This window comes from Corythoichthys intestinalis, chromosome 10, assembly GCF_030265065.1.
Source record: "Corythoichthys intestinalis isolate RoL2023-P3 chromosome 10, ASM3026506v1, whole genome shotgun sequence".
Lineage (NCBI taxonomy): Eukaryota > Metazoa > Chordata > Actinopteri > Syngnathiformes > Syngnathidae > Corythoichthys > Corythoichthys intestinalis.
In genome coordinates this window covers 54,425,443-54,444,981 of record NC_080404.1, presented here as the reverse complement: position 1 = coordinate 54,444,981, position 19,539 = coordinate 54,425,443, and the positions used below count along the sequence as shown (strand labels likewise).

Sequence of the window (19,539 nt, the reverse complement as noted above, 5' to 3'; positions counted from 1 at the left end):
TATAACTTGTAACTATAACATTTATCTTTTAGGAACTACAAGTCTTTCTATCCGTGGATCACTTTAACTGAAAGAATGTTAATAATGCCATTTGTGGATTTATTGTTACAATAAACAAATACAGTACTTATGTAGAGTATGTTGTATGTATATATCCGTCTTGTATCATATCTTTCCATTCCAACAATAATTTACTGAAAAATATGGCATATTTTAGAGATGGTTTGAATTGCGATTAATTACGATTAATTAATTTTTAAGCTGTAATTAACTCGATTAAAAATTTTAATCGTTTGACAGCCCTAATTAAAACTAGCGATGTCCCGATCGATCGGCATCGTCCGATCACGTCATTTTCAAAGTATCGGAATCGGCAAAAAAATATCGGCCATGCCTTTTTAATTTTTTTTTATTTTTTAAATAAATCGTTTTCTAATTGTATTTAACGTTACAAACATAATATGTTACACTCATCCAGAGTCTTTAGTTTAGGCTTTAGGTAGGGTTATCAAATTTATCCCAATAACGGCGGTAATTAATTTTTTTTTTAAAAATGTATCACGTTAAAATATTTAATGCAATTAATGCATGCGCTGCAGGATCCACTCACACATTGTCGCGCTCAATCTGTAATGGCGCCGTTTTACCTGTATATAGAGCTAAAAGGCAGCGTAAAATGAGTAGAGTGAATTTTGGCAGCCTTTTGAGCCTTTTTTTAATTGGCTAAAGCCTTACAATCCCTCTCCCAATGATTAGAAATATCGTGGGAAGCAATGTGGGGAAAATAGATAGTAGAAGGTAGTAATTGATCTTTTTTCTTAACACCCTATGTTATTTTCCAACGCAGAGAAGATATATCAATTGGTACCACTACGCACAGTCATGGTTGCACTTCCCATCATGCATTTGGGCAGAACAGTTAAATGGCTACAGTATAATTTACTGAAAGCTCAACAAATACACTAGATGGCAATATTTAGTCACAATATACAAAGTCACATTTATCCTTTAAAAATTACAAGTCTTTCTATCAGTGGATCCCTCTCACAGAAAGAATGTTAATAATGTAAATGCCATCTTGAGGATTTATCGTCATAATAAACAAATACAGTACTTATGTACTGTATGTTGAATGTATATATTCGTCCGAGTTTTATTCATTTTTTTCTTAATGCATTGCCAAAATGTATATGATCGGGAAAAATTATCGGGAATGATTGGAATTGAATCGGGAGCAAAAAAAAAAAGCAATCGGATCAGGAAATATCAGGATCGGCAGGTACTAAAACTAAAACGATCGGGATCGGATCGGGAGAAAAAAAAACATGATCGGAACAACCCTATCAATTGCTCTTTAAGTCTTCTTAAGCAGAGGCTTCACTTACTTATTTTCCCCCTTATATCATTGTTTGCATGTTATCCTCATTAAAATATAAAAACCTTTAAATGTTTGGGTGGTTTTAGTTAAAGCAGACACTGCTTTTTCATCTGTCTGATTTTGACAATGATCAGATCACATTTGATGGTGATTTTATGCAGAAATGTGAGAAATTCTAAAAGAATCAGATACTTTTTCATAGCGCTGTACATACCTGAGAAATGTATAAAAAGAGACATTTGACATTGTTTCCTTGTTTTTAATGAAAAACAAAACAAAAAAATGCTAAATTTGAGGGGGTTGAGTCGAACGTTCATTCGCCCCCTTCCAGTTGAAATGGACATCTAGCACAGTCGGCGTCAAAATCTCAATTCCACTTTTAGCGAAGCTACCGAACTTGTTTTTGTTTCTGTTGTCACAGAAGTGAGGAGAATCCCGTCTGGGGCGCGACGTTCCAAAACGCCGACGGCAGAGATGGAGAGATGCGCCTACAGGATGCCTGTTACGCTCGCCCGCAAGGTTACCAGCCGTAAATGACGCCATTTGTGCCGTAAACGTGATGGAGAATAACTGGTAGCGTGGCTTTACCGCACGCTAGCAAGGAGACGACGATGACGGCGGCGACGCGGAGAGTTACAGCGCGGAAAACCTTCGACGCGTCACCCGAAATCTCGACTTGGGCCTCGCCCGCAACTTGGTAAGTCACGCGCTAGTCAAGCACGCGTCCTCAGTTATTCGTTCATATTTGACTCTCTTGAATATAGGAGATCTGTTCCCGTTCCTCTTCTACGCTCCCTCGTCCCGTCACCTCCTCTCCTTCGTCCGGTTATTTTCATCACGGCGTCCGGTCGCGTTTGGCACCTCCGCCAGTACACCATGTCACCTCGTCGACCTTAGGTAAACATCTCCTCTTCATCAGCATCATCATACTTCTCCACGCTAGCATTGACTTAACTCACTAGCTGCCATTAAAAAGAATATTATTTTAAATCAAATGACATGAAAGGACAAAACTGAACATCTTTTTTTATATTACTGTTTGAAATGTAATTCATAAAAAAAGCACAAAGTAAAATATTCTATTGTTGATTTAAATATTTGTTTTGTTTTGTTTTTATTTGATATTTTAAATAAAAAGCATAAAACTAATTTTAGTATTTGATATTATTTCATTCAAAAAAGGCAAAAAATTTAAATATTCTCTTGTTGATTTATGTTATGTTTTGTTTTATTTAATGTTTTAAATAAAATGACAAAACGGATCAATAATCTTTATTTTACAATTTGAAATTTCATTCATTAAAAAGGCAAAAAAAACATAATATTGTCTTGTTGATTTGTTTTTTTTTATTTAATACTTTAAATAAAATTACATAACAGGACAAAACTGATCAGTAATTTATTATTTTCTTATTAATTATTAAAAAAAAGGCCAAACAATGTAATATTATCTTGTCAATGTATTAGTTTTTAAATTTTACATAAAATTACATAAAAGGACAAAACTAATAAGTAATTATTATTATTATTAGGAGTAGTAGTATTTTTTTTATAATTATTTGAAATTCAATTATTTGAAAACGGTAAAAAAAATTAAAATATTCTCATGTCAATATATTTTATTGTTGATTTAAATATTTTTTTGTTTTGTTTTTATTTTAATTTTAAATAAAAAGCATAAAACCTGTTTTAATATTTGATATTTCATTCAAAAAAGGCAAAAAATTAAAATATTCTCTTGTTGATTTATGTTATGTTTTGTTTTTATGTAATGTTTTAAATAAAAGGATAAAACTGATCAATAATCTTTATTTTACTATTTGTAATTTCATTCATTAAAAAGGGCAAAAAAATATAATATTCTCTTGTTGATTTGTTTTTTTTTATTTGATACTTTAAATAAAATGACATAACAGGACAAAACTGATCAGTAATTTTTCTTTTTTAATTAATTATTAAAAAAGGCAAAAAAAAGGAATATTATCTTGTCAATGTATTAGTTTTTAAATTTTACATATAATTACATAAAAGGACAAAACTAATAATTATTATTAGCAGTAGTAGAAGTATTTTTTTTTAACAATTATTTGAAAGGCAAAAAAAAAATTAAAATATTCTCTTGTCAATTTATTCTTTTTGTTATATTTTTAAATAAAAGGACAAAACTAATCATTTGTTTTATTTTACTATTTGAAATTTAATTCATAAAAAAAGGGAAAAAAACAATAGTTATTAAGTTTTTTTGTTGTTTTTTGACATTTTCAATAAAATGACATAAAAGAACAAAACTGATTTTAGTATATGAAATCATTTCATTCAAAAAAGGCACACAAAAAAAAAATCTCTTGTTGATTTATATATATATTTTTAATTTAATATTTTAGATAAAAGGACAAAACGTATCAATAATCTTTATTTTACAATTTGAAATTCAATTCATTAAAAACGGCAAAAAATATAATATTCTCTTGTTGATTTTTTTTTTTTTTTTTTAAAATACCTTAAATAAAATTACAGGACAAAACTGATCCGTAATTTATTTTTTATTTTTTTTTATTAATTATTTGAAATTTAATACATTAAAAAGGCAAAAAAAAATGTAATATCTTGTCAATGTATTAGTTTTTAAATTTTACATAAAATTACATAAAAGTACAAAACTAATACGTAATTATTATTAGTACTAGTAGTAGTATTTTTTTAATAATTATTTGAAATTCAATTAATTGAAAAAGGCAAAAACATATTTATATATTCTCTTGTCAATTTATTCATTTGAAAAAAAAAATATTTTAAATTAAAGGACAAAACTAATGATTTGTTTTATTTTACTATTTGAAATTTAATTCATTAAAAAAATGAAAAAAAAACTAAAAGGACAAAATGGATCAATAATCTTTATTTTACTATTTGAAATTTCATTCATTAAAAAAGGCAACAAAAAAAAAAATTATTCGCTTGTTGATTTTTTTTTTTTAATATAAATAGAATTACATAAATGGACAAAACTGATCAGTAATTTATTTTATTTTTTTATTAATTATTTGAAATTTAATACATTAAAAAAGAAAATAATGTAATATTATCTTGTCAATGTATTAGTTTTTAAATTTCACATAAAATTACATAAAAGGACAAAACAAATTATTATTATTATTAGTAGTATTTTTTTAGAATTACTTGAAATTCAATTAATTGAAAAAGGCAAAAATTTTTAAAATATTCTCTTGTCAATTTATTGTTTTTTTTAAATATTTAAAATAAAAGGACAAAACTAATGATTTGTTTTATTTTACTATTTGAAATTTATTTCATAAAAAAAGAAAAAAACAATAATGTCTATTTATTTTTAATTTTTTTTAATTGATATTTTAAATGACATAAAAGGACAAAACTGATCAATCATCCTATTTTTATTTTACTATTCGAAATTCATAAAATTACAAAAAACAAATATTTATTTTTATTTTCATTTATTTCTTTTTTTTTCCAAAGCACAAAATTTACCTTTTTATTTTACTATTTTAGGTTTTTGCTTTTTTTATTATGAATTAAACAATCAAATATTCTCCTTTTAATTGGGCTGATTTGTTTTCTTTAATATTTTAAATTAAATGACAAAGTGCAAAATTATTAATTAATATATAATTTAAATTATTCATTATTTAAACGCATAAATAATCCCTTGTTTATTTTCCCACTGTCATTCTTCTTCTCTCGTTTGCCATTAGGTGACGGTTGGCGTTTCCGCGGTGATGAGGAGCACGTCGCCCCCCTGATTTACGGGACTCTACCTCGCGCTCCCCGCCGTTCGAACTCGACGTTCCCCGACGCCCCTCGCGGTCTTTACGCCACCACGTCGCGAGCGGGCCGCCTCTCCGCCGACGCCCGGTCTCCGCCCGACGGTGACCGGCGTGTTATCGCGGCCGCCACGTGCCCGCTGTGTCGCCGTCTCCCCTGCGAGCTGCCGCGTCCTTTCTGCCGTTCCTGCGCCGCTTTCGTGAGTCGCTACCGAACGCCACCGTGGCGGCATTTTCCACATGTGCCTGCGCCAGAGTTGCGTTCCTCTTCGTCTTCCTCGCCCGCGAAGAAGACAGACGGACGCTACTGTAGCGTGCAACACAAATAGATCTATATACGATATATATATAACATGCTAGATGTTAATGGTCCGAAAAAGTCTATTGCTGTCAATGGCGATCGATAAGCTAAATCCTGATGCTATTGTTCCAAAAAGTCCCAGCTAATGGCATGTTTTCTTCCTATAGCCTTTAACTTCACATATACTATATCCAAATATTCAGTAAATGAAAGTATATTCGCAAATATATGTATACGTATATGCACATTTGGATTGCGAGCTTAGCGATTTAGCTTCTTATTTTTCTTCATATTTAGTCAGTCTTCAGGTTTGGAATTGTGTTGGTTCTATTTTTGATGCTTATTTTTGTACTCGATAGAATTAATATGATTAAAGTATTTTAAAAATCTTTTTTTTCAGGTTGTTTTTCATTGCGCAAAATATGTCGAGGTATTATCAGCGACTTTACTGGTGGGAGCTTAGCATGTTAAGCTAAAGCTACCATAATATTACTTGTTCAATGGCGTTTCTTCCAAAATGGTGGAACCAGAAATGCCGCCAAATCAACAAAAAGTCACCCCGAAGTCCCCCGATATCAACAGGAAGTCCGGAATACCTCCAAATCAATTGGAAGTGACCCGATATCAACAAGGAGTGACTCTAGAATGCTTAAAAATCAACAGGAAGTGACCCAGGAATCCCGCAAAATCAACAGGAAGTGACCTAATGTACAGGACTTTATTTGTACATAAATATAATATTTAATATTTCAAAGGATTTGGCAGCATTTTTTTTTTTTTTTTTTTTACATAAGCTGCTCAGCAGATGAGAAAAGAACAGAATATTTTCATTGGTTTAGGTTGCTCACAATCTGAAGGGAATTAAACTGAAGAATTTTTTCGTTTTAAGTGTAATTTACTAAAATAAGAAACGTGTTATCCAAATTAAAATATATATTCTGAGATATTAAGTCGTTGCCTCGTATTGACGGTGCCGGACGTCCAATCGGTTTGGACTGGGAGAAGCGAAATGGATTGAACGTCTAGTGCCATCAACATGACAGTTTACTACCACTGTAGTTATAACCAAGGGTGCAAAGTAGTGCTGCGTGATATGGGGGGAAAAAAATCCTTTCACATTCATTTTTTACTATTAAGTTTAACAAAAAAGTTCCTTTACTCGCTTTCTTTTTTAATTGACCTGCCACAAATCTATCAAAAAGTACTGCCACCTAAAACTATCCAGGAAGTTGCAAACATTTGTTGAAATGTAAAGATATTTAATCATCAATTAATTTTGTTGTGCTAACTTGTAACACTGCTTTAAATTAAGTTAATATTAACTCGAAAACGCAATTTCTGGAGAAATTACTCTGGGTCTTGCTGTGTCAAGATACAGACCTTAGCCCCACCCAGGTATGTTTGGGGACATTTTCGGGGACAATATAAGGTCACTTTCTGTTGATTTGGGGACATTTGGGGGGGGTGTCCTGGTCATATCGGGTCATTTGGGGACATTTAGGGGGCAAGTCCTGGTCATAGGCCATTTGGGAATATTTTGGGGGGCATGTCCTAGTCATAACAGGTCATTTGGGGTCATGTCCTAGTAATATCAGGTCATTTGGGGACATATGGAGGCATGTTCTAGTCATATCAGGTCATTTGGGAACATTTGGGTGGCCTGTCCTCGTAAAATCAGATCATTTGGGGACATTTAGGGGGCGTTTCCTAGTCATATCAGGTCATTAGGGGACATTTGCGGGACATGTCTTAGTCATATCAGATCATTTTGGGACATTTAGGGGGCGAGTCCTGGTCATAGATCATTTGGGAATATTTTGGGGGACATGTCCTAGTCATAACAGGTCATTTCGGGACATTTGGGGGGCATGCACTAGTCATATCAGGTCATTTAAGGACATTTTGGGGGCGTGTCCTCGTAAAATCAGGTCATTAGGGGACATTTGCGGGACGTGTCTTAGTCATATCAGATCATTTTGGGACATTTAGGGGGCGAGTCCTGGTCATAGATCATTTGGGAATATTTTGGGGGACATGTCCTAGTCATAACAGGTCATTTCGGGACATTTGGGGGGCATGTACTAGTCATATCAGGTCATTTAAGGACATTTTGGGGGCGTGTCCTCGTAAAATCAGGTCATCTGGGGACATTTGGGGGCGTGTCCTAGTCATAGCAGGTCATTTGGGGCGTGTCCTAGTCATCAGGTCATGGGGAACATTTGGGGGGCGTGTCCAAGTCATAACAGGTCATTTGGGGACATTTGGGGGGGCGTGTCCTCGTAAAATCAGGTCATTTGGGGACATTTGGGGGGCGTGTCCTAGTCATATCAGGTTATTTGGGGATATTTGGGGGGCGTGTTCTAGTCATATCAGGTCATTTGGGGGCGTGTCCTAGTCATATCAGGTTATTTGGGAACATTTGGGGGGCTTGTCCTGGTCATACCAGGTAATTTGGGGACATTTAGGAGGCGTCTCCTAGTCATATCAGGTCATTAGGGGACATTTGCGGGACGTGTCTTAGTCATATCAGATCATTTTGGGACATTTGGGGGGCATGTCTCAATGCTCTGATGGTTGGTATACAGTGGGGAAAATAAGTATTTGGTCAACCACTAATCGGGCATGTTCTCCCACTTGAAAATATTAGAGAGGCCTCTAATTGTCAACATGGGTATGAGAGAGAGAATGTGAAAAAAAAACTGAAAATCACATTGTTTGATTTTTAAAGAATTTATTTGCAAATCATGGTGGAAAATAAGTATTTGGTCAATACCAAAAGTTCATCTCAATACTTGGTTATGTACCCTTTGTTGCCAAACGTTTTCTGTAACTCTTCACAAGCTTTTCACACACTGTTGCTGGTATTTTGGCCCATTCCTCCATGCAGATCTCCTGTAGAGCAGTGATGTCTTGGGGTTGTCGTGGGGCAACACGGACTTTCAACTCCCTCCACAAATTTTTTTATGGGGTTGAGATCTGGAGACTGGCTAGGCCACTCCAGGACCTTGAAATGCTTCTTACGAAGCCACTCCTTTGTTGCCCTGGCTGTGTGTTTGGGATCATTATCACACTGAAAGACCCAGCCACATCTCATCTTCAATGCCCTTGCTGATGGAAGGAGATTTTCACTCAAAATCTCTCGATACATGGCCCCATTCATACTTCCCTTTACACAGATCAGTCGTCCTGGTCCCTTTGCAGAAAAACAGCCCCAAAGCATGATGTTTCCACCCCCATGCTTCACAGTGGGTATGATGCAATTCAGTATTTTTTTTCCTCCAAACACAAGAACGTGTGTTTCTACCAAAAAGTTCTATTTTGGTTTCATCTGACCATTACACATTGTCCCAGTCCTCTTCTGGATCATTCAAATGCTCTCTAGCGAACCGCAGACGGGCCTGGACGTGTACTTTCTTCAGCAGGGGGACACGTCTGGCAGTGCAGGATTTGAGTCCCTGGCGCCGCATTGTGTTACTGATAGTAGCCTTTGTTACTGTGGTCCCAGCTCTCTGTACAATAGGTCATTCACTAGGTTCCCCCTGTGTGGTTCTGGGATTTTGGCTCACCGTTCTTGATATCATTTTGACGCCACGGGGTGAGGAGGGAGTTGAAAGTCCGTGTTGCCCAACGACAGCCCCAAAACATCACTGCTCTAGAGGAAATCTGCATGGAGGAATGGGCCAAAATACCAGCAACAGTGTGTGAAAAGCTTGTGAAGAGTTACAGAAAACGTTTGGCCTCCGTTATTGACAACAAAGGGTACATAACAAAGTATTGAGGTGAACTTTTGGTATTGACCAAATACTTATTTTCCACCATGATGTGCAAATAAATTATTTAAAAATCAAAGAATGTGATTTTCTTTTCTTTTTTTTTCTTCCACATTCTGTCTCTCATGGTTGAAGTTTACCCATGTTGACAATTACAGGCCTCTCTAATATTTTCAAGTGGGATTATTTGCCCCTCTGTATCTGGTCACGTCACGTTATTTTGAAGCATTTCAGGGTCACTTCCTGTCTATTTCAGGATCACTTGGGTTGGATATCAATAGGGGTGAATGCAAGTTTTTGTGCTTTTGAATGAATGTCGAATAGGGCCAGTGGAAATCAATGGGAGTTTTTGACCATTAAAATTGAATGTGGGACACCTCGAAGCTAACATGTCTATGGACTCCATCTGCTGGCCAAAATATGCATTGCAGGAAGAAGTGGCGGATGACAATTTCAATAGACATTGTTATATCAAATAGCACTAGTGGAAGGCAACAAATTACATTTACTCTTATTTGGTAACGAAGTAGGTATTCTGTAACGTACTTTTTGGAGTATTTTACATAAGTCTATTGAAGTTCATTTACTGAAATATATTTGAAAACGCTTCTGTTACAAAGTTAAACACAATAATAAATTCGTATCTGCGTGCCAGTATATAGTAGAAACCGTATTATGTCAAGAAAGGGGTTGCGCGTGGCCGCCATATTGGATGTGGCTCACCTTCACACAAGTCGTAAAAGTATGTAAGTAAGTATGTTGACTGGCGGTGATGACACAAAATCTACGGCTGCTACCGAGGGGCGCAACGTGCTAATTAGGGCGGCTAACATACAGTCGTTTACATTACATTGAGAGCAGCGCTCAGGTTTAGCAAAAAAACAAAATGAGTACCGTTACTATTGTGCTCAAAAGTGCAGCAGGGGCGAGAATGCAAAGGGGAATTTGCCATGTGGAATAATGGATTTTTGCCATGTGGCAAAGTTGATTTTGCCATTTGGCTTTTTTTGCCATGTTGCAAAATTGATTTTGCAATGTGGATTTTTTTTGCCACGTTGCAAAATGCATTTTGACATGTGGCATTTTTTTTTTGTATGTGGCAAAATGGATGCGTTGTTATGTGAAGTGTGTGGTCAAAAATCACAACCACACGTTTTTCTGCCATTTAAAACGAATGGAAAATTTGGACGTGCATAGCCGTCAATGGCATGGACGTGCATGGCCTGCAAAAATGCCACATACCCCCCAATATTCCACAACCCATAATCAATTTTGCCACATACTGTACCAATAAAAAATGCCACATGTCAAAAATACATTTTGCCACATGGCTAAAATAATGCCACAGGGCAAAGAAAAAAAGCAACATGGCAAAATTCATTTTGCCAAATGGCCAAAAAAATGCCACATGGCAAAATCAATTTTACCACACGGCCGAAAAAATGCCACATGGCAAAGAAAAAAATGCCATATAGCAAAATTCATTTTGCCACATGGCAAAAAACTGCCACATGGCAAAATCCATTTTGCCACATGGCAAAAAAATGCCACATGGCAAAATCCATTGCCACATGGCCCAAAAAATGCCAATTGGCAAAGAAAAAAATGCCACATGGCAAAAAAAATATGCCACATGGCAAAATCCATTTTGCCACGTGACAAATACCACTTTTGGTTCTCGCTCTTTTTTTGTCACGTCATTTTTCGAGTATATCATTGCACAACTACTTGAGTAAAATTTCATCGATCCAACAGTAGTTTTACTTGGGTAGATTTTTTGGGTACTTTTCCACCCCTGGTTATAACAGATTGGACATCTATTACCGTCAGTGGTAGCCAAATGCAAGCTGAAACCGTCACACATTTTGCATCATTCGCTCAGCCATTTTCCTTTTGGCTGTTGTCCAGTTGTGTCTTTTTTTGGGTGGGACGACCCGACCCTTAGGTGTCCCTCCGATTGCGACGTCCGTTTCTGGCGCTTCCTCGCTTCTTCTTCTCCTTGTCGGACATCATTTGGTAGAGCTTGTCCAGCTCTAGCGGGGCGTGGCTTCTCTCCAGCACGTCGGCGTTACTGAAGATGATCTTGAAGGTCCGGAGATGTTCCTCCAAGCCTCTCTTGAGGCGCGCCACCTCTGTCCGCAGCATCGCCGCTTCGTCGTCGTCATCCTTCATCTTCAACTTGAGCTCCTCCACGCTCTTTTCCAGCTTCCACAAGTCGCCGCCGTCGCCCCCGGGAGGTCGAGGGGACTCCCCGGAGGTTCTTGCTCCTCCTTGGCCGGCAAATTCGCGGTTCTTCGCCGTGTCGTCGGGCCACCGGGACGAAGGCTCGTCCGCTGAAAGCGCCTCTTCTGCCTCGCCTGTGAGGAGAAACGCAGTTAAGAGCGGTGTTTTATTCTGAAGGACAGAAAGTGTCTGAAAAGGAAGTACTGTAGTCAAAATGTTAAAGGCTGAACGATGTCTATGATGAGTTAGGCTAATGATAACTTGTGAATGGATGTCACTTCCTGTTGATACGGGGGGATTTTCAGGTCACTTCCTCTTAATTTCGGGGGCATTTCGGGTTCACTTCCTGTACATATTGGGTCACTTCTTGTTGATTTTGAGGATACAGAGGGTCACTTGCTGTCCATAACTGGTCACTTCCCTTCCTGTTGACATGAGGCGATTTTGAGGTCAATTCCTTTTAATTTGGTGGCATTTCAGGTTCACTTCCTGTATATATTGGGTCTCTTCCTGTTGATTTTGAAGCAATACAGGGTTACTTCCTGTTAATATCGGGACACTTCCTGTTGATATGGGGCATTTCGGGGTCACTTCCTGCAGATACAAGGTCACTTCCTTTTGATTTGGGGGTGTTTCGGGTTCTCTTGTTGTCCATATCGGGTCACTTCCTGTTGATCTGGGGGCATTTCAGGGTCACTTCCTGTTCATATTGGGTCACTTCCTGTTCACATTAGGTCATTTCTGTTGATTTGGGGGCAGTTCAGGGTCATTTGTGTTGATACTGGATGATTTCAGGGTCACTTCCTGTTCATATTGGGTCACTTCCTGATGATTTTGAGGCATAGTAGGGTCACTTCCTGTCAATATCGGGTCAGTTCCTGTTGAAATGGCGGCATTCCTGAGTCACTTCCTGTTGATATTGAGCCACTTCCCATTGATTTGGGGGCATTTCAGGGTAACTTCTGTTGATTTTGAGGCATATGAGAGTCAATTGATGTCCATATCGGGTCACTTCCTGTTGATATGAAGGGATTTTGAGGTCAATTCCTATTGATTTGGCGGCATTTCGGGTTCACTTCCTGTATATATTGGATCACTTCCTGTTGATTTTCAGGCATACTAGGGTCACTTCCTGTCAATATTGGTTCACTTCCAGTACATATTGGGTCACTTCCTGATGATTATGGGCATTTCAGGGTCACTTCCTGTCCATGTTAGGTCACTTCCTGTTGATTTGGGGCATTTCAGGGTCACTTCCTGTCACTATCGGGACACGTCCTGTTGATATGGGGTCAGTTCAGGGTCACTTCCTGTTCATATTGGGTCACTTCCTGTTGATGTTTGAGGCATAGTAAGGTCACTTGTCAACATCGGGTCACTTCCTGTTGATTATGATGCATTTCGGGTTCACTTCCTGTTCAGATTGGGTCAGTTCCTGTTGATTTAGGGGGGATTTCGGGTCACTTCCTATACATATTGGGCCTGTTGATTTTGAGGCAATCCAGGGTCACTTGCTGTCCATATCGGGTCACTTCCTGTTGACATGAGGCAATTTCGAGGTCCATTCCTGTTGATTTGGTAGCAGTTTGGGTTCACTTCCTGTACATATTGGGTCACTTTCTGTTGATATGGGGGGATTTCGGTCACTTCCTATTGATTTGGGGGTAGTTCAGGGTCACTTGCTGTTCATATTGGGTCACTTCCTGTCAATACTGGTCACTTCGTGTTGAAATGGCGGCATTTCGGAGTCACTTTCTGTTGATTAGGGGGCATTTTGGGTTCACTTCCTGTTCATATTGGGCCACTTCCCGTTGATTTGGGGGCATTTCAGCAACACTTCTGTTGATTTGGGGCATTTCAGGGTCACTTCCTGTCAATATCGAGTGACTTCCTATTTATATGGGGGATTTCGGGGTCACTTCCTGTTGATTTGGGGGCATTTTGAGTTCACTTCCTATACATATTGGGCTACTTCCTGTTGATTTTGGAGCAATCCAGGGTCATTTGCTGTCCACACCAAGTCACTTCCTGTTGATTTAGGGAGGATTTCGGGTCACTTCCTGTACATATTGGGTCACTTCCTGTTGATTTTGAGGCAATCCAGGGTCACTTGCTGTTGATATTGGGTTACTTCCTGTCAACATTGGGTCACTTTCTGTTGATATGGGGGGATTTTGGGGTAACTTCCTGTTGATTTGGGGACATCACAGGTTCACTTCCTGTGCATATTGGGTCACTACTTGTCGATATTGGATCACTTCCTGTTGATTTATGGGCATTTCAGGGTCACTTCCTATTCATATTGGATCACTTCCTGTTGATTAGGGGGCATTTTGGGTTCACTTCCTGTACATATTAGGTCACTGCCTGTCGATATTGGGCCACTTCCTGTTCATTTTGGGTCACTTCCTGTTGATATGAGGTGATTATAGGGTCACTTCCTGTACATATTGGGTCACTGCCTGTCGATATCGGTTCCTGTCAATATCGGGTCACTTCCTGTTGATTTGAGGGCGTCACGTGTTCACTTCCTGTACATATTGGGTCACTGCCTGTTCATTTCGGGTCACTTCCTGTTGATATGAGGGGATTATAGGGTCACTTCCTGTACATATTGGGTCACTGCCTGTCGATATCGGTTCCTGTCAATATCGGGTCACTTCCTATTGATATGGGGGGATTTCAGGGTCACTTCCTGTTGATTTGAGGGCGTCACGTGTTCACTTCCTGTGCATATCGGGTCACTGCCTGTCGATATCGGGTAACTTCCGGTTGATTTGTGGGCATTTCAGGATCACTTCCTGTTCATATTAGGTCACTTCATGTTGATTTGGGGGCAACTTCCTGTTCATACTGGGTCACTTCCTGTTCATTTAGGGGCATTTAGGATTAACTTCCTGTTGGTTGTGAGTCACTTGGGTTGGAAATCAATAGGAGCAAATTGAAGTTTTTGTGCTATTGTAATATATGGCAAATAGCTTTTGAATAGATGTCCACTCTTGTGACAGAAAGGGTGTGTTCAAGTTCATAACTCGTATAGCAAATAATAATTCTCCACACAAGAGATAAGCTTGGTTGTGCCTTTGAGGGGTGTGGTCTAGGCAGTGACATCATCAACTATGACTCTTAACTCCAACCTGTTCCTTGCTGGAGGCTCTGCCTTAGGCTCCTTATGTCCTCCCTGATCGCGGGGATGGAGTGCGCCTCCTGGTCGTGAACGGGCCACTCCAGGAACTCCAGGACCTCCTCGCCCAGCAGGATCTCCAGAACGTCGCTGTGGCGGATGGCGTCCTTCAGCAGCGAGTTGAAGGACGCCGATAGACGCTTCATCTCCATCTGCACACGTTTCACTTCTTCTGACGGCTCCCCGGCTGACGGGGGCGCGCCGTCTGACACCCGCTTGTCCTGCAGCTGGACGGACAGTAGACGCACGGCTTCCTCCAAGGTGCCCGTCCTTTCCTCTTTCGACGTGATCTGCTCCTCCAACTGCCAGAAAACAAAAAGGTCGGTGAAATAAGATTCAAGATCTAATGTATTGGACGTCATGGACATGGTAGAAGTGTGAAAAGACCTTCCATTGACTCTACCAACATGGCTTCAGGGCAGCCATGTTGGTAGGGGTGACGTCCCCATTAAAGCTGACATTAAGTTAAGGTCATAGCTAGCTTATTACATTCCAGGGTCACTTCCTGTTGTTATGGGGGATTTTCAGGGTCACTTCCTGTTCACATTGGGTTGCTTCCTATTTAATTTTAGGGCATTTTGAGGTCATTTCCTATTGATTTTGAGACATTTCGGTATCACTTCCTGTCTATATTGGGTAACTTCCTGTTGCTATTGGAGGACATGGGCTTACTTCCTGTGGATTTAAGGGAATGCATATTCATATTGTTCATATTGGGTCACTTCCTGTTGGTCTTGAGGCATTCCAGGGTCACTTCCTGTCCATATAGGGTCACTTCCTGTTTATTTAGGGGCATGTCAGGATCACTTCCTGTCAATATCGGGTCACTTCCTGTTGTTATGGGGGCTTTTCAGGGACACTTCCTGTTCATATTGGGTTACTTCCTGTTTAATTTTAGGGCATTTTGAGGTAATTTCCTGTTCATCTTGAGTCACTTCCTATTGATTTTGAGACATTTCAGTATCACTTCCTGTCTATATCGGGTCACTTCCTGTTGATATGGAGTCACTTCCTATTGCTTTTGAGACATTTCAGGGTCACTTCCTGTTGATATCACTTCCTGTTGATATGGAGTCACTTCCTATTGCTTTTGAGACATTTCAGGGTCACTTCCTGTTGATATGGAGGGACATAGGGTCACTTGCTGTTGATTTGGGGGGAGTTCGGGGTCACTTTCTGTTGATACCGGGGGATTTCAGGGTCACTCTGTTGATTTTGAGGCATTCCAGGGTCACTTCCTGTTGATAATGGATGATTTCAGGGTCAATTCCTGTTGAATTGGTGGCTTTTCAGGATCACTTCCTGTTCATATTGAGTCCCTTCTTGTTGATATGGGGGCAATTCGGGTTCACTTCCTTTTCATCTTGAATCACTTTGTATTGATTTTGAGACATTTTATAGACACTTCCTGTCGCTATTGGGTCACTTCCTGTTGATATTGGAGGACATGGGCTTACTTCCTGTGGATTTAAGGGAATGCATACTCATATTGTTCATATTGGGTCACTTCATGTTGGTCTTGAGGCATTCCAGGGTCACTTCCTGTCAATATCGGATCACTTCCTGTTTATTTAGAGGCATTTCAGGATTACTTCCTGTTGATTTTGCAGCATTTCTGGGTCACTTCCTGTTCATATTGAGTCACTTGTTGATATGAGGGCAATTCGGGTTCACTTCCTATTCCTCTTGAATCCCTTTGTATTGATTTGGAGACATTTTAGGGTCACTTTCTGTCGATATTGGGTCACTTCCTGTTGATATTGGAGGACATGGGCTTACTTCCTATGGATTTAAGGGAATGCATATTCATATTGTTCATATTGGGTCACTTCCTGTTGGTCTTGAGGCATTCCAGGGTCACTTCCTGTCCATATAGGGTCACTTCCTGTTTATTTAGGGGCATGTCAGGATCACTTCCTGTTGATTTTGAAGCATTTCTGGGTCACTTCCTATTGATATGGGGGGACATGGGGTCACTTCCTATTGATTTTGAGGCATTCCAGGGTCACTTCCTGTTGATGCTGAAGGATTTCAGGGTCACTTCCTGTTCATATTGGGTCACTTGTTGATTTGGGGGCATTTCGGGGTCACTTCCTGTTCACCTTGAATCACTTTTTGAGGATTTTGAGACATTTCAGGGTCACTTCCTGTTGATATCGGAGGACATTGGGTCACTTCCTTTGGATTTAGGGGAATTTTGTGATCACTTCCCATTTATATTGGGTCACTTCCTGTTGATTCTGAGGCAGTTCGGGGTCACTTCCTGTCAATATCGGATCACTTCCTGTTTATTTTGGGGCATTTCAGGATGACTTCCTGTTGATTTGGGGCAGTCCGGAATCACTTCTGTTGATATGGGGGCATTTCAGGGTCACTTTCTGTACATAGTGGGTCACCTCCCTCTGATTTTGAGGCTTTCCAAGGTCACTTCATGTCAATATAGGGTTGCTTCCTGTTTTGATTTTGGGGTATTTCAGCGTAAAGTCGTGTTGATTTCAGGGCATTTCCAGACATACAATCTTGGACATCTACTCGCGATGAACTCATTAAAATTCACTTGGCACTCAAATTTGCTAGCCGGCGTACCTGCTCTAGGCTAACGCGCACCGCTTCCATGGCTGCCTCCCGTTTGCTCGCCGCCCTCCGCGCCTCCTCCAAAATCAGACTCTGCTCATTTGCTAGCTCTGTCACATTAGCCACGCCCCTCTCCAGCTGGGCTAGTGCCTCGTCCAAATGCTGGCAGTCACACGACGAGGAGGCGTTCTTGTAGAGGGTGTTGTAGAGGTAGTCCACGTCGACGTCCATCTCGTGGAGGCGCTGGCCCTGGCGGCTCAGGTTGCCCGCCAGCTGCTCCACGCGGTCCAGAACCGCCACTTTGGCCGCCTCCACCTCCAGACCCGTCTCCATGAAACGCACCTGGCCGTCGCGCGCCACCTGCTTGATGCGCTCTCCCAGCCCCTGGTTCGCACGCCGCAGCCCCTCCAAACCGTCCGACGTCACCGCGAGCTCCTCCGCCAGGTTGTCCACCTGAAGCGGCGCAGAAATTCCAAAAGTCAAGATTTGTTGTGACCGTTATCATTTGTATTTTGCGCTGGTTCACCTTGACGGTGTTGTTGATCACCATCCTGTCCAGACGTTCGATGGCCTCCCAAATGGCGGTGGAGGAGGCGGAGCTCTGTGGCATTACGGGGTCCGCCTCCACTTCCTGGTCCTGTTGCTGTTCTTGCTCCATTTCCTGGTCCAGCTTGATCTCTGCCAGAGTGGCATTCATAGCTTGCAAACTAGCCTGAACAACAACATAAAGTCGAGGTAAGCAAAGGTCAGCTAACGCTTTCAAGAGGTGAGACCTGTAGGTACATTCCGATAAGATTTGTTATATAAAGATGATCTCACAAAATGGCGATTCATCAATAATCAAATACACAGTTCAAGAAATCAATCTACGATCTCTGATAAAATTAGTATGACCCCCCCCCCCCCCCCCTCCTCCAATGCCTGGGGGATATCCTCTCAGATCTGGACCTGGGCACCACTGAGCTCCTGGACAATTTGAAGATCAATCTGGCTCTACCAGATGGACCTGAACATAATGTCCCAGAGGTGCTCTATTGAGTTTAGGTCAGGCGAACGTGGGGGCCAGTCAATGTTATCAATTCCTTCTTCCTTCAGGATCTGCTTGCATACTCCAGCTACACTAGGTTGGACATTGTCGTGGACAACAAGGAACCCAAGTCCCGCTGCATAAGCACAGCTTTTGACAATGGCTCCAAGTATATCATCCCGATACCTAATAGCAATCAAGGTGCCATTATCTAACCGGTAGAGGTCTATGTGTCCTTCCTGGGATATGCCTCCCCTGAACATCACTCACCCACCACCAAACCGGTCATGCTGAATGATTTTGCAGGCAGCATAACGTTCTCCACGGCATCTCCGGACCCTTTCACGTCTGTCGCATGTGCTCAGGTTGAACCTGCTTTCATTGGTGAAGAGCAAAGAGCCAGTGGTGTAGTTATAAATTCCGGTGGTCTATGGCAAATGCCAATCGAGCTCGATGGTACTGCGTCTCTAAAGGACGTCGAGCCCTCAGGCCATCTTCATGGAGCCCGTTTCTGATTGTTTGGTCAGAAACATTCACACCAGTGGCCTACTGGAGGTCATTTTGTAGGGATCTGGCAGTGCTCATCCTGTTCCTCCTTGAACAAAGGAGAAGATGCCGATCCTGCTGAGGGTTTAAGGACCTTCTATGTCCCTGTCCAGCTCTCCTGGAGTAACTACCTCATCAGTATCTACCGCTTAGTCCGAGGTCGGGTTGCGGAGGCAGCAGCTTTAGCAGGGAAGCCCAGACTTCCCTCTCCCCAGTCAATTCAACTAGCTCCTCCGTCAGGATCCCAAGGCGTTCCAAGGCCAGCCGAGAGACATAGTCTCTCCAGCGTGTCCTGGGTCGTTCCCGGGGTCTCCCACTGGTGGGACATGCCCGGAACACCTCTCCAGGGAAGTGTCCAGGAGGCATCCGAACCAGATGCCCGGATGACCGAGCTTCTCACCCTATCTCTAAGGGAGAGGCCGGACACCCTGTGGCGAAAACGTATTTCTTGGGATCTTGTCCGTTCGGTCACGACCCACAGCTCATGACCATCGGTGAGGGTAGGAACGTAGATCAACTGGTAAATCGTGAGCTTCGCCTTTCGGCTCAGCTCCTTCTTCACCAGTACGGACCGGTGCAGAGTCCGCATGACTACAGACGCTGCACCGATCTGCCTGTCGATCTCCCTCTCCCTCCTACCATCACTTGTGAACAAGACCCCAAGATACTTGAACTCATCCACTTGGGGCAGGATCTCATCCCTGACCGGGGGAGGGCATGCCACCCTTTTCCGACT

The 19,539-nt window shown here is 40.9% G+C and overlaps 2 protein-coding genes across 4 annotated transcripts in view; one reads left to right on the top strand and one right to left on the bottom strand.

The window, feature by feature from the left end:
• The window catches only part of LOC130923342 (inactive ubiquitin carboxyl-terminal hydrolase 54-like), a 118,324-nt gene extending 111,995 nt beyond the window's left edge, over positions 1-6,329 (top strand). For both annotated transcript variants that reach the window (XM_057848989.1, XM_057848988.1), the window contains 4 exons: positions 1,800-1,897; positions 1,977-2,075; positions 2,143-2,275; positions 5,110-6,329. In XM_057848989.1, the coding sequence (XP_057704972.1) occupies positions 1,800-1,897; positions 1,977-2,075; positions 2,143-2,275; positions 5,110-5,507 (728 nt within the window). In that variant the 3' untranslated portion in view covers positions 5,508-6,329. The remainder of the gene's footprint in view (positions 1-1,799; positions 1,898-1,976; positions 2,076-2,142; positions 2,276-5,109) is intronic.
• Positions 6,330-9,310: 2,981 nt separating this feature from the next.
• LOC130923343 (multimerin-2-like) overlaps positions 9,311-19,539 on the bottom strand; it is a 41,154-nt gene continuing 30,925 nt past the window's right edge. The window contains exons 6-9 of one of the 2 annotated variants that reach the window (XM_057848991.1): positions 17,757-17,942; positions 17,243-17,683; positions 14,610-14,958; positions 9,311-11,606 (exon numbers count right to left, since the gene is read on the bottom strand). In XM_057848991.1, coding sequence (XP_057704974.1) covers positions 11,191-11,606; positions 14,610-14,958; positions 17,243-17,683; positions 17,757-17,942 — 1,392 coding nt within the window. In that variant the 3' untranslated portion in view covers positions 9,311-11,190. The remainder of the gene's footprint in view (positions 11,607-14,609; positions 14,959-17,242; positions 17,684-17,756; positions 17,943-19,539) is intronic. The other variant, XM_057848990.1, reaches the window with a different exon arrangement.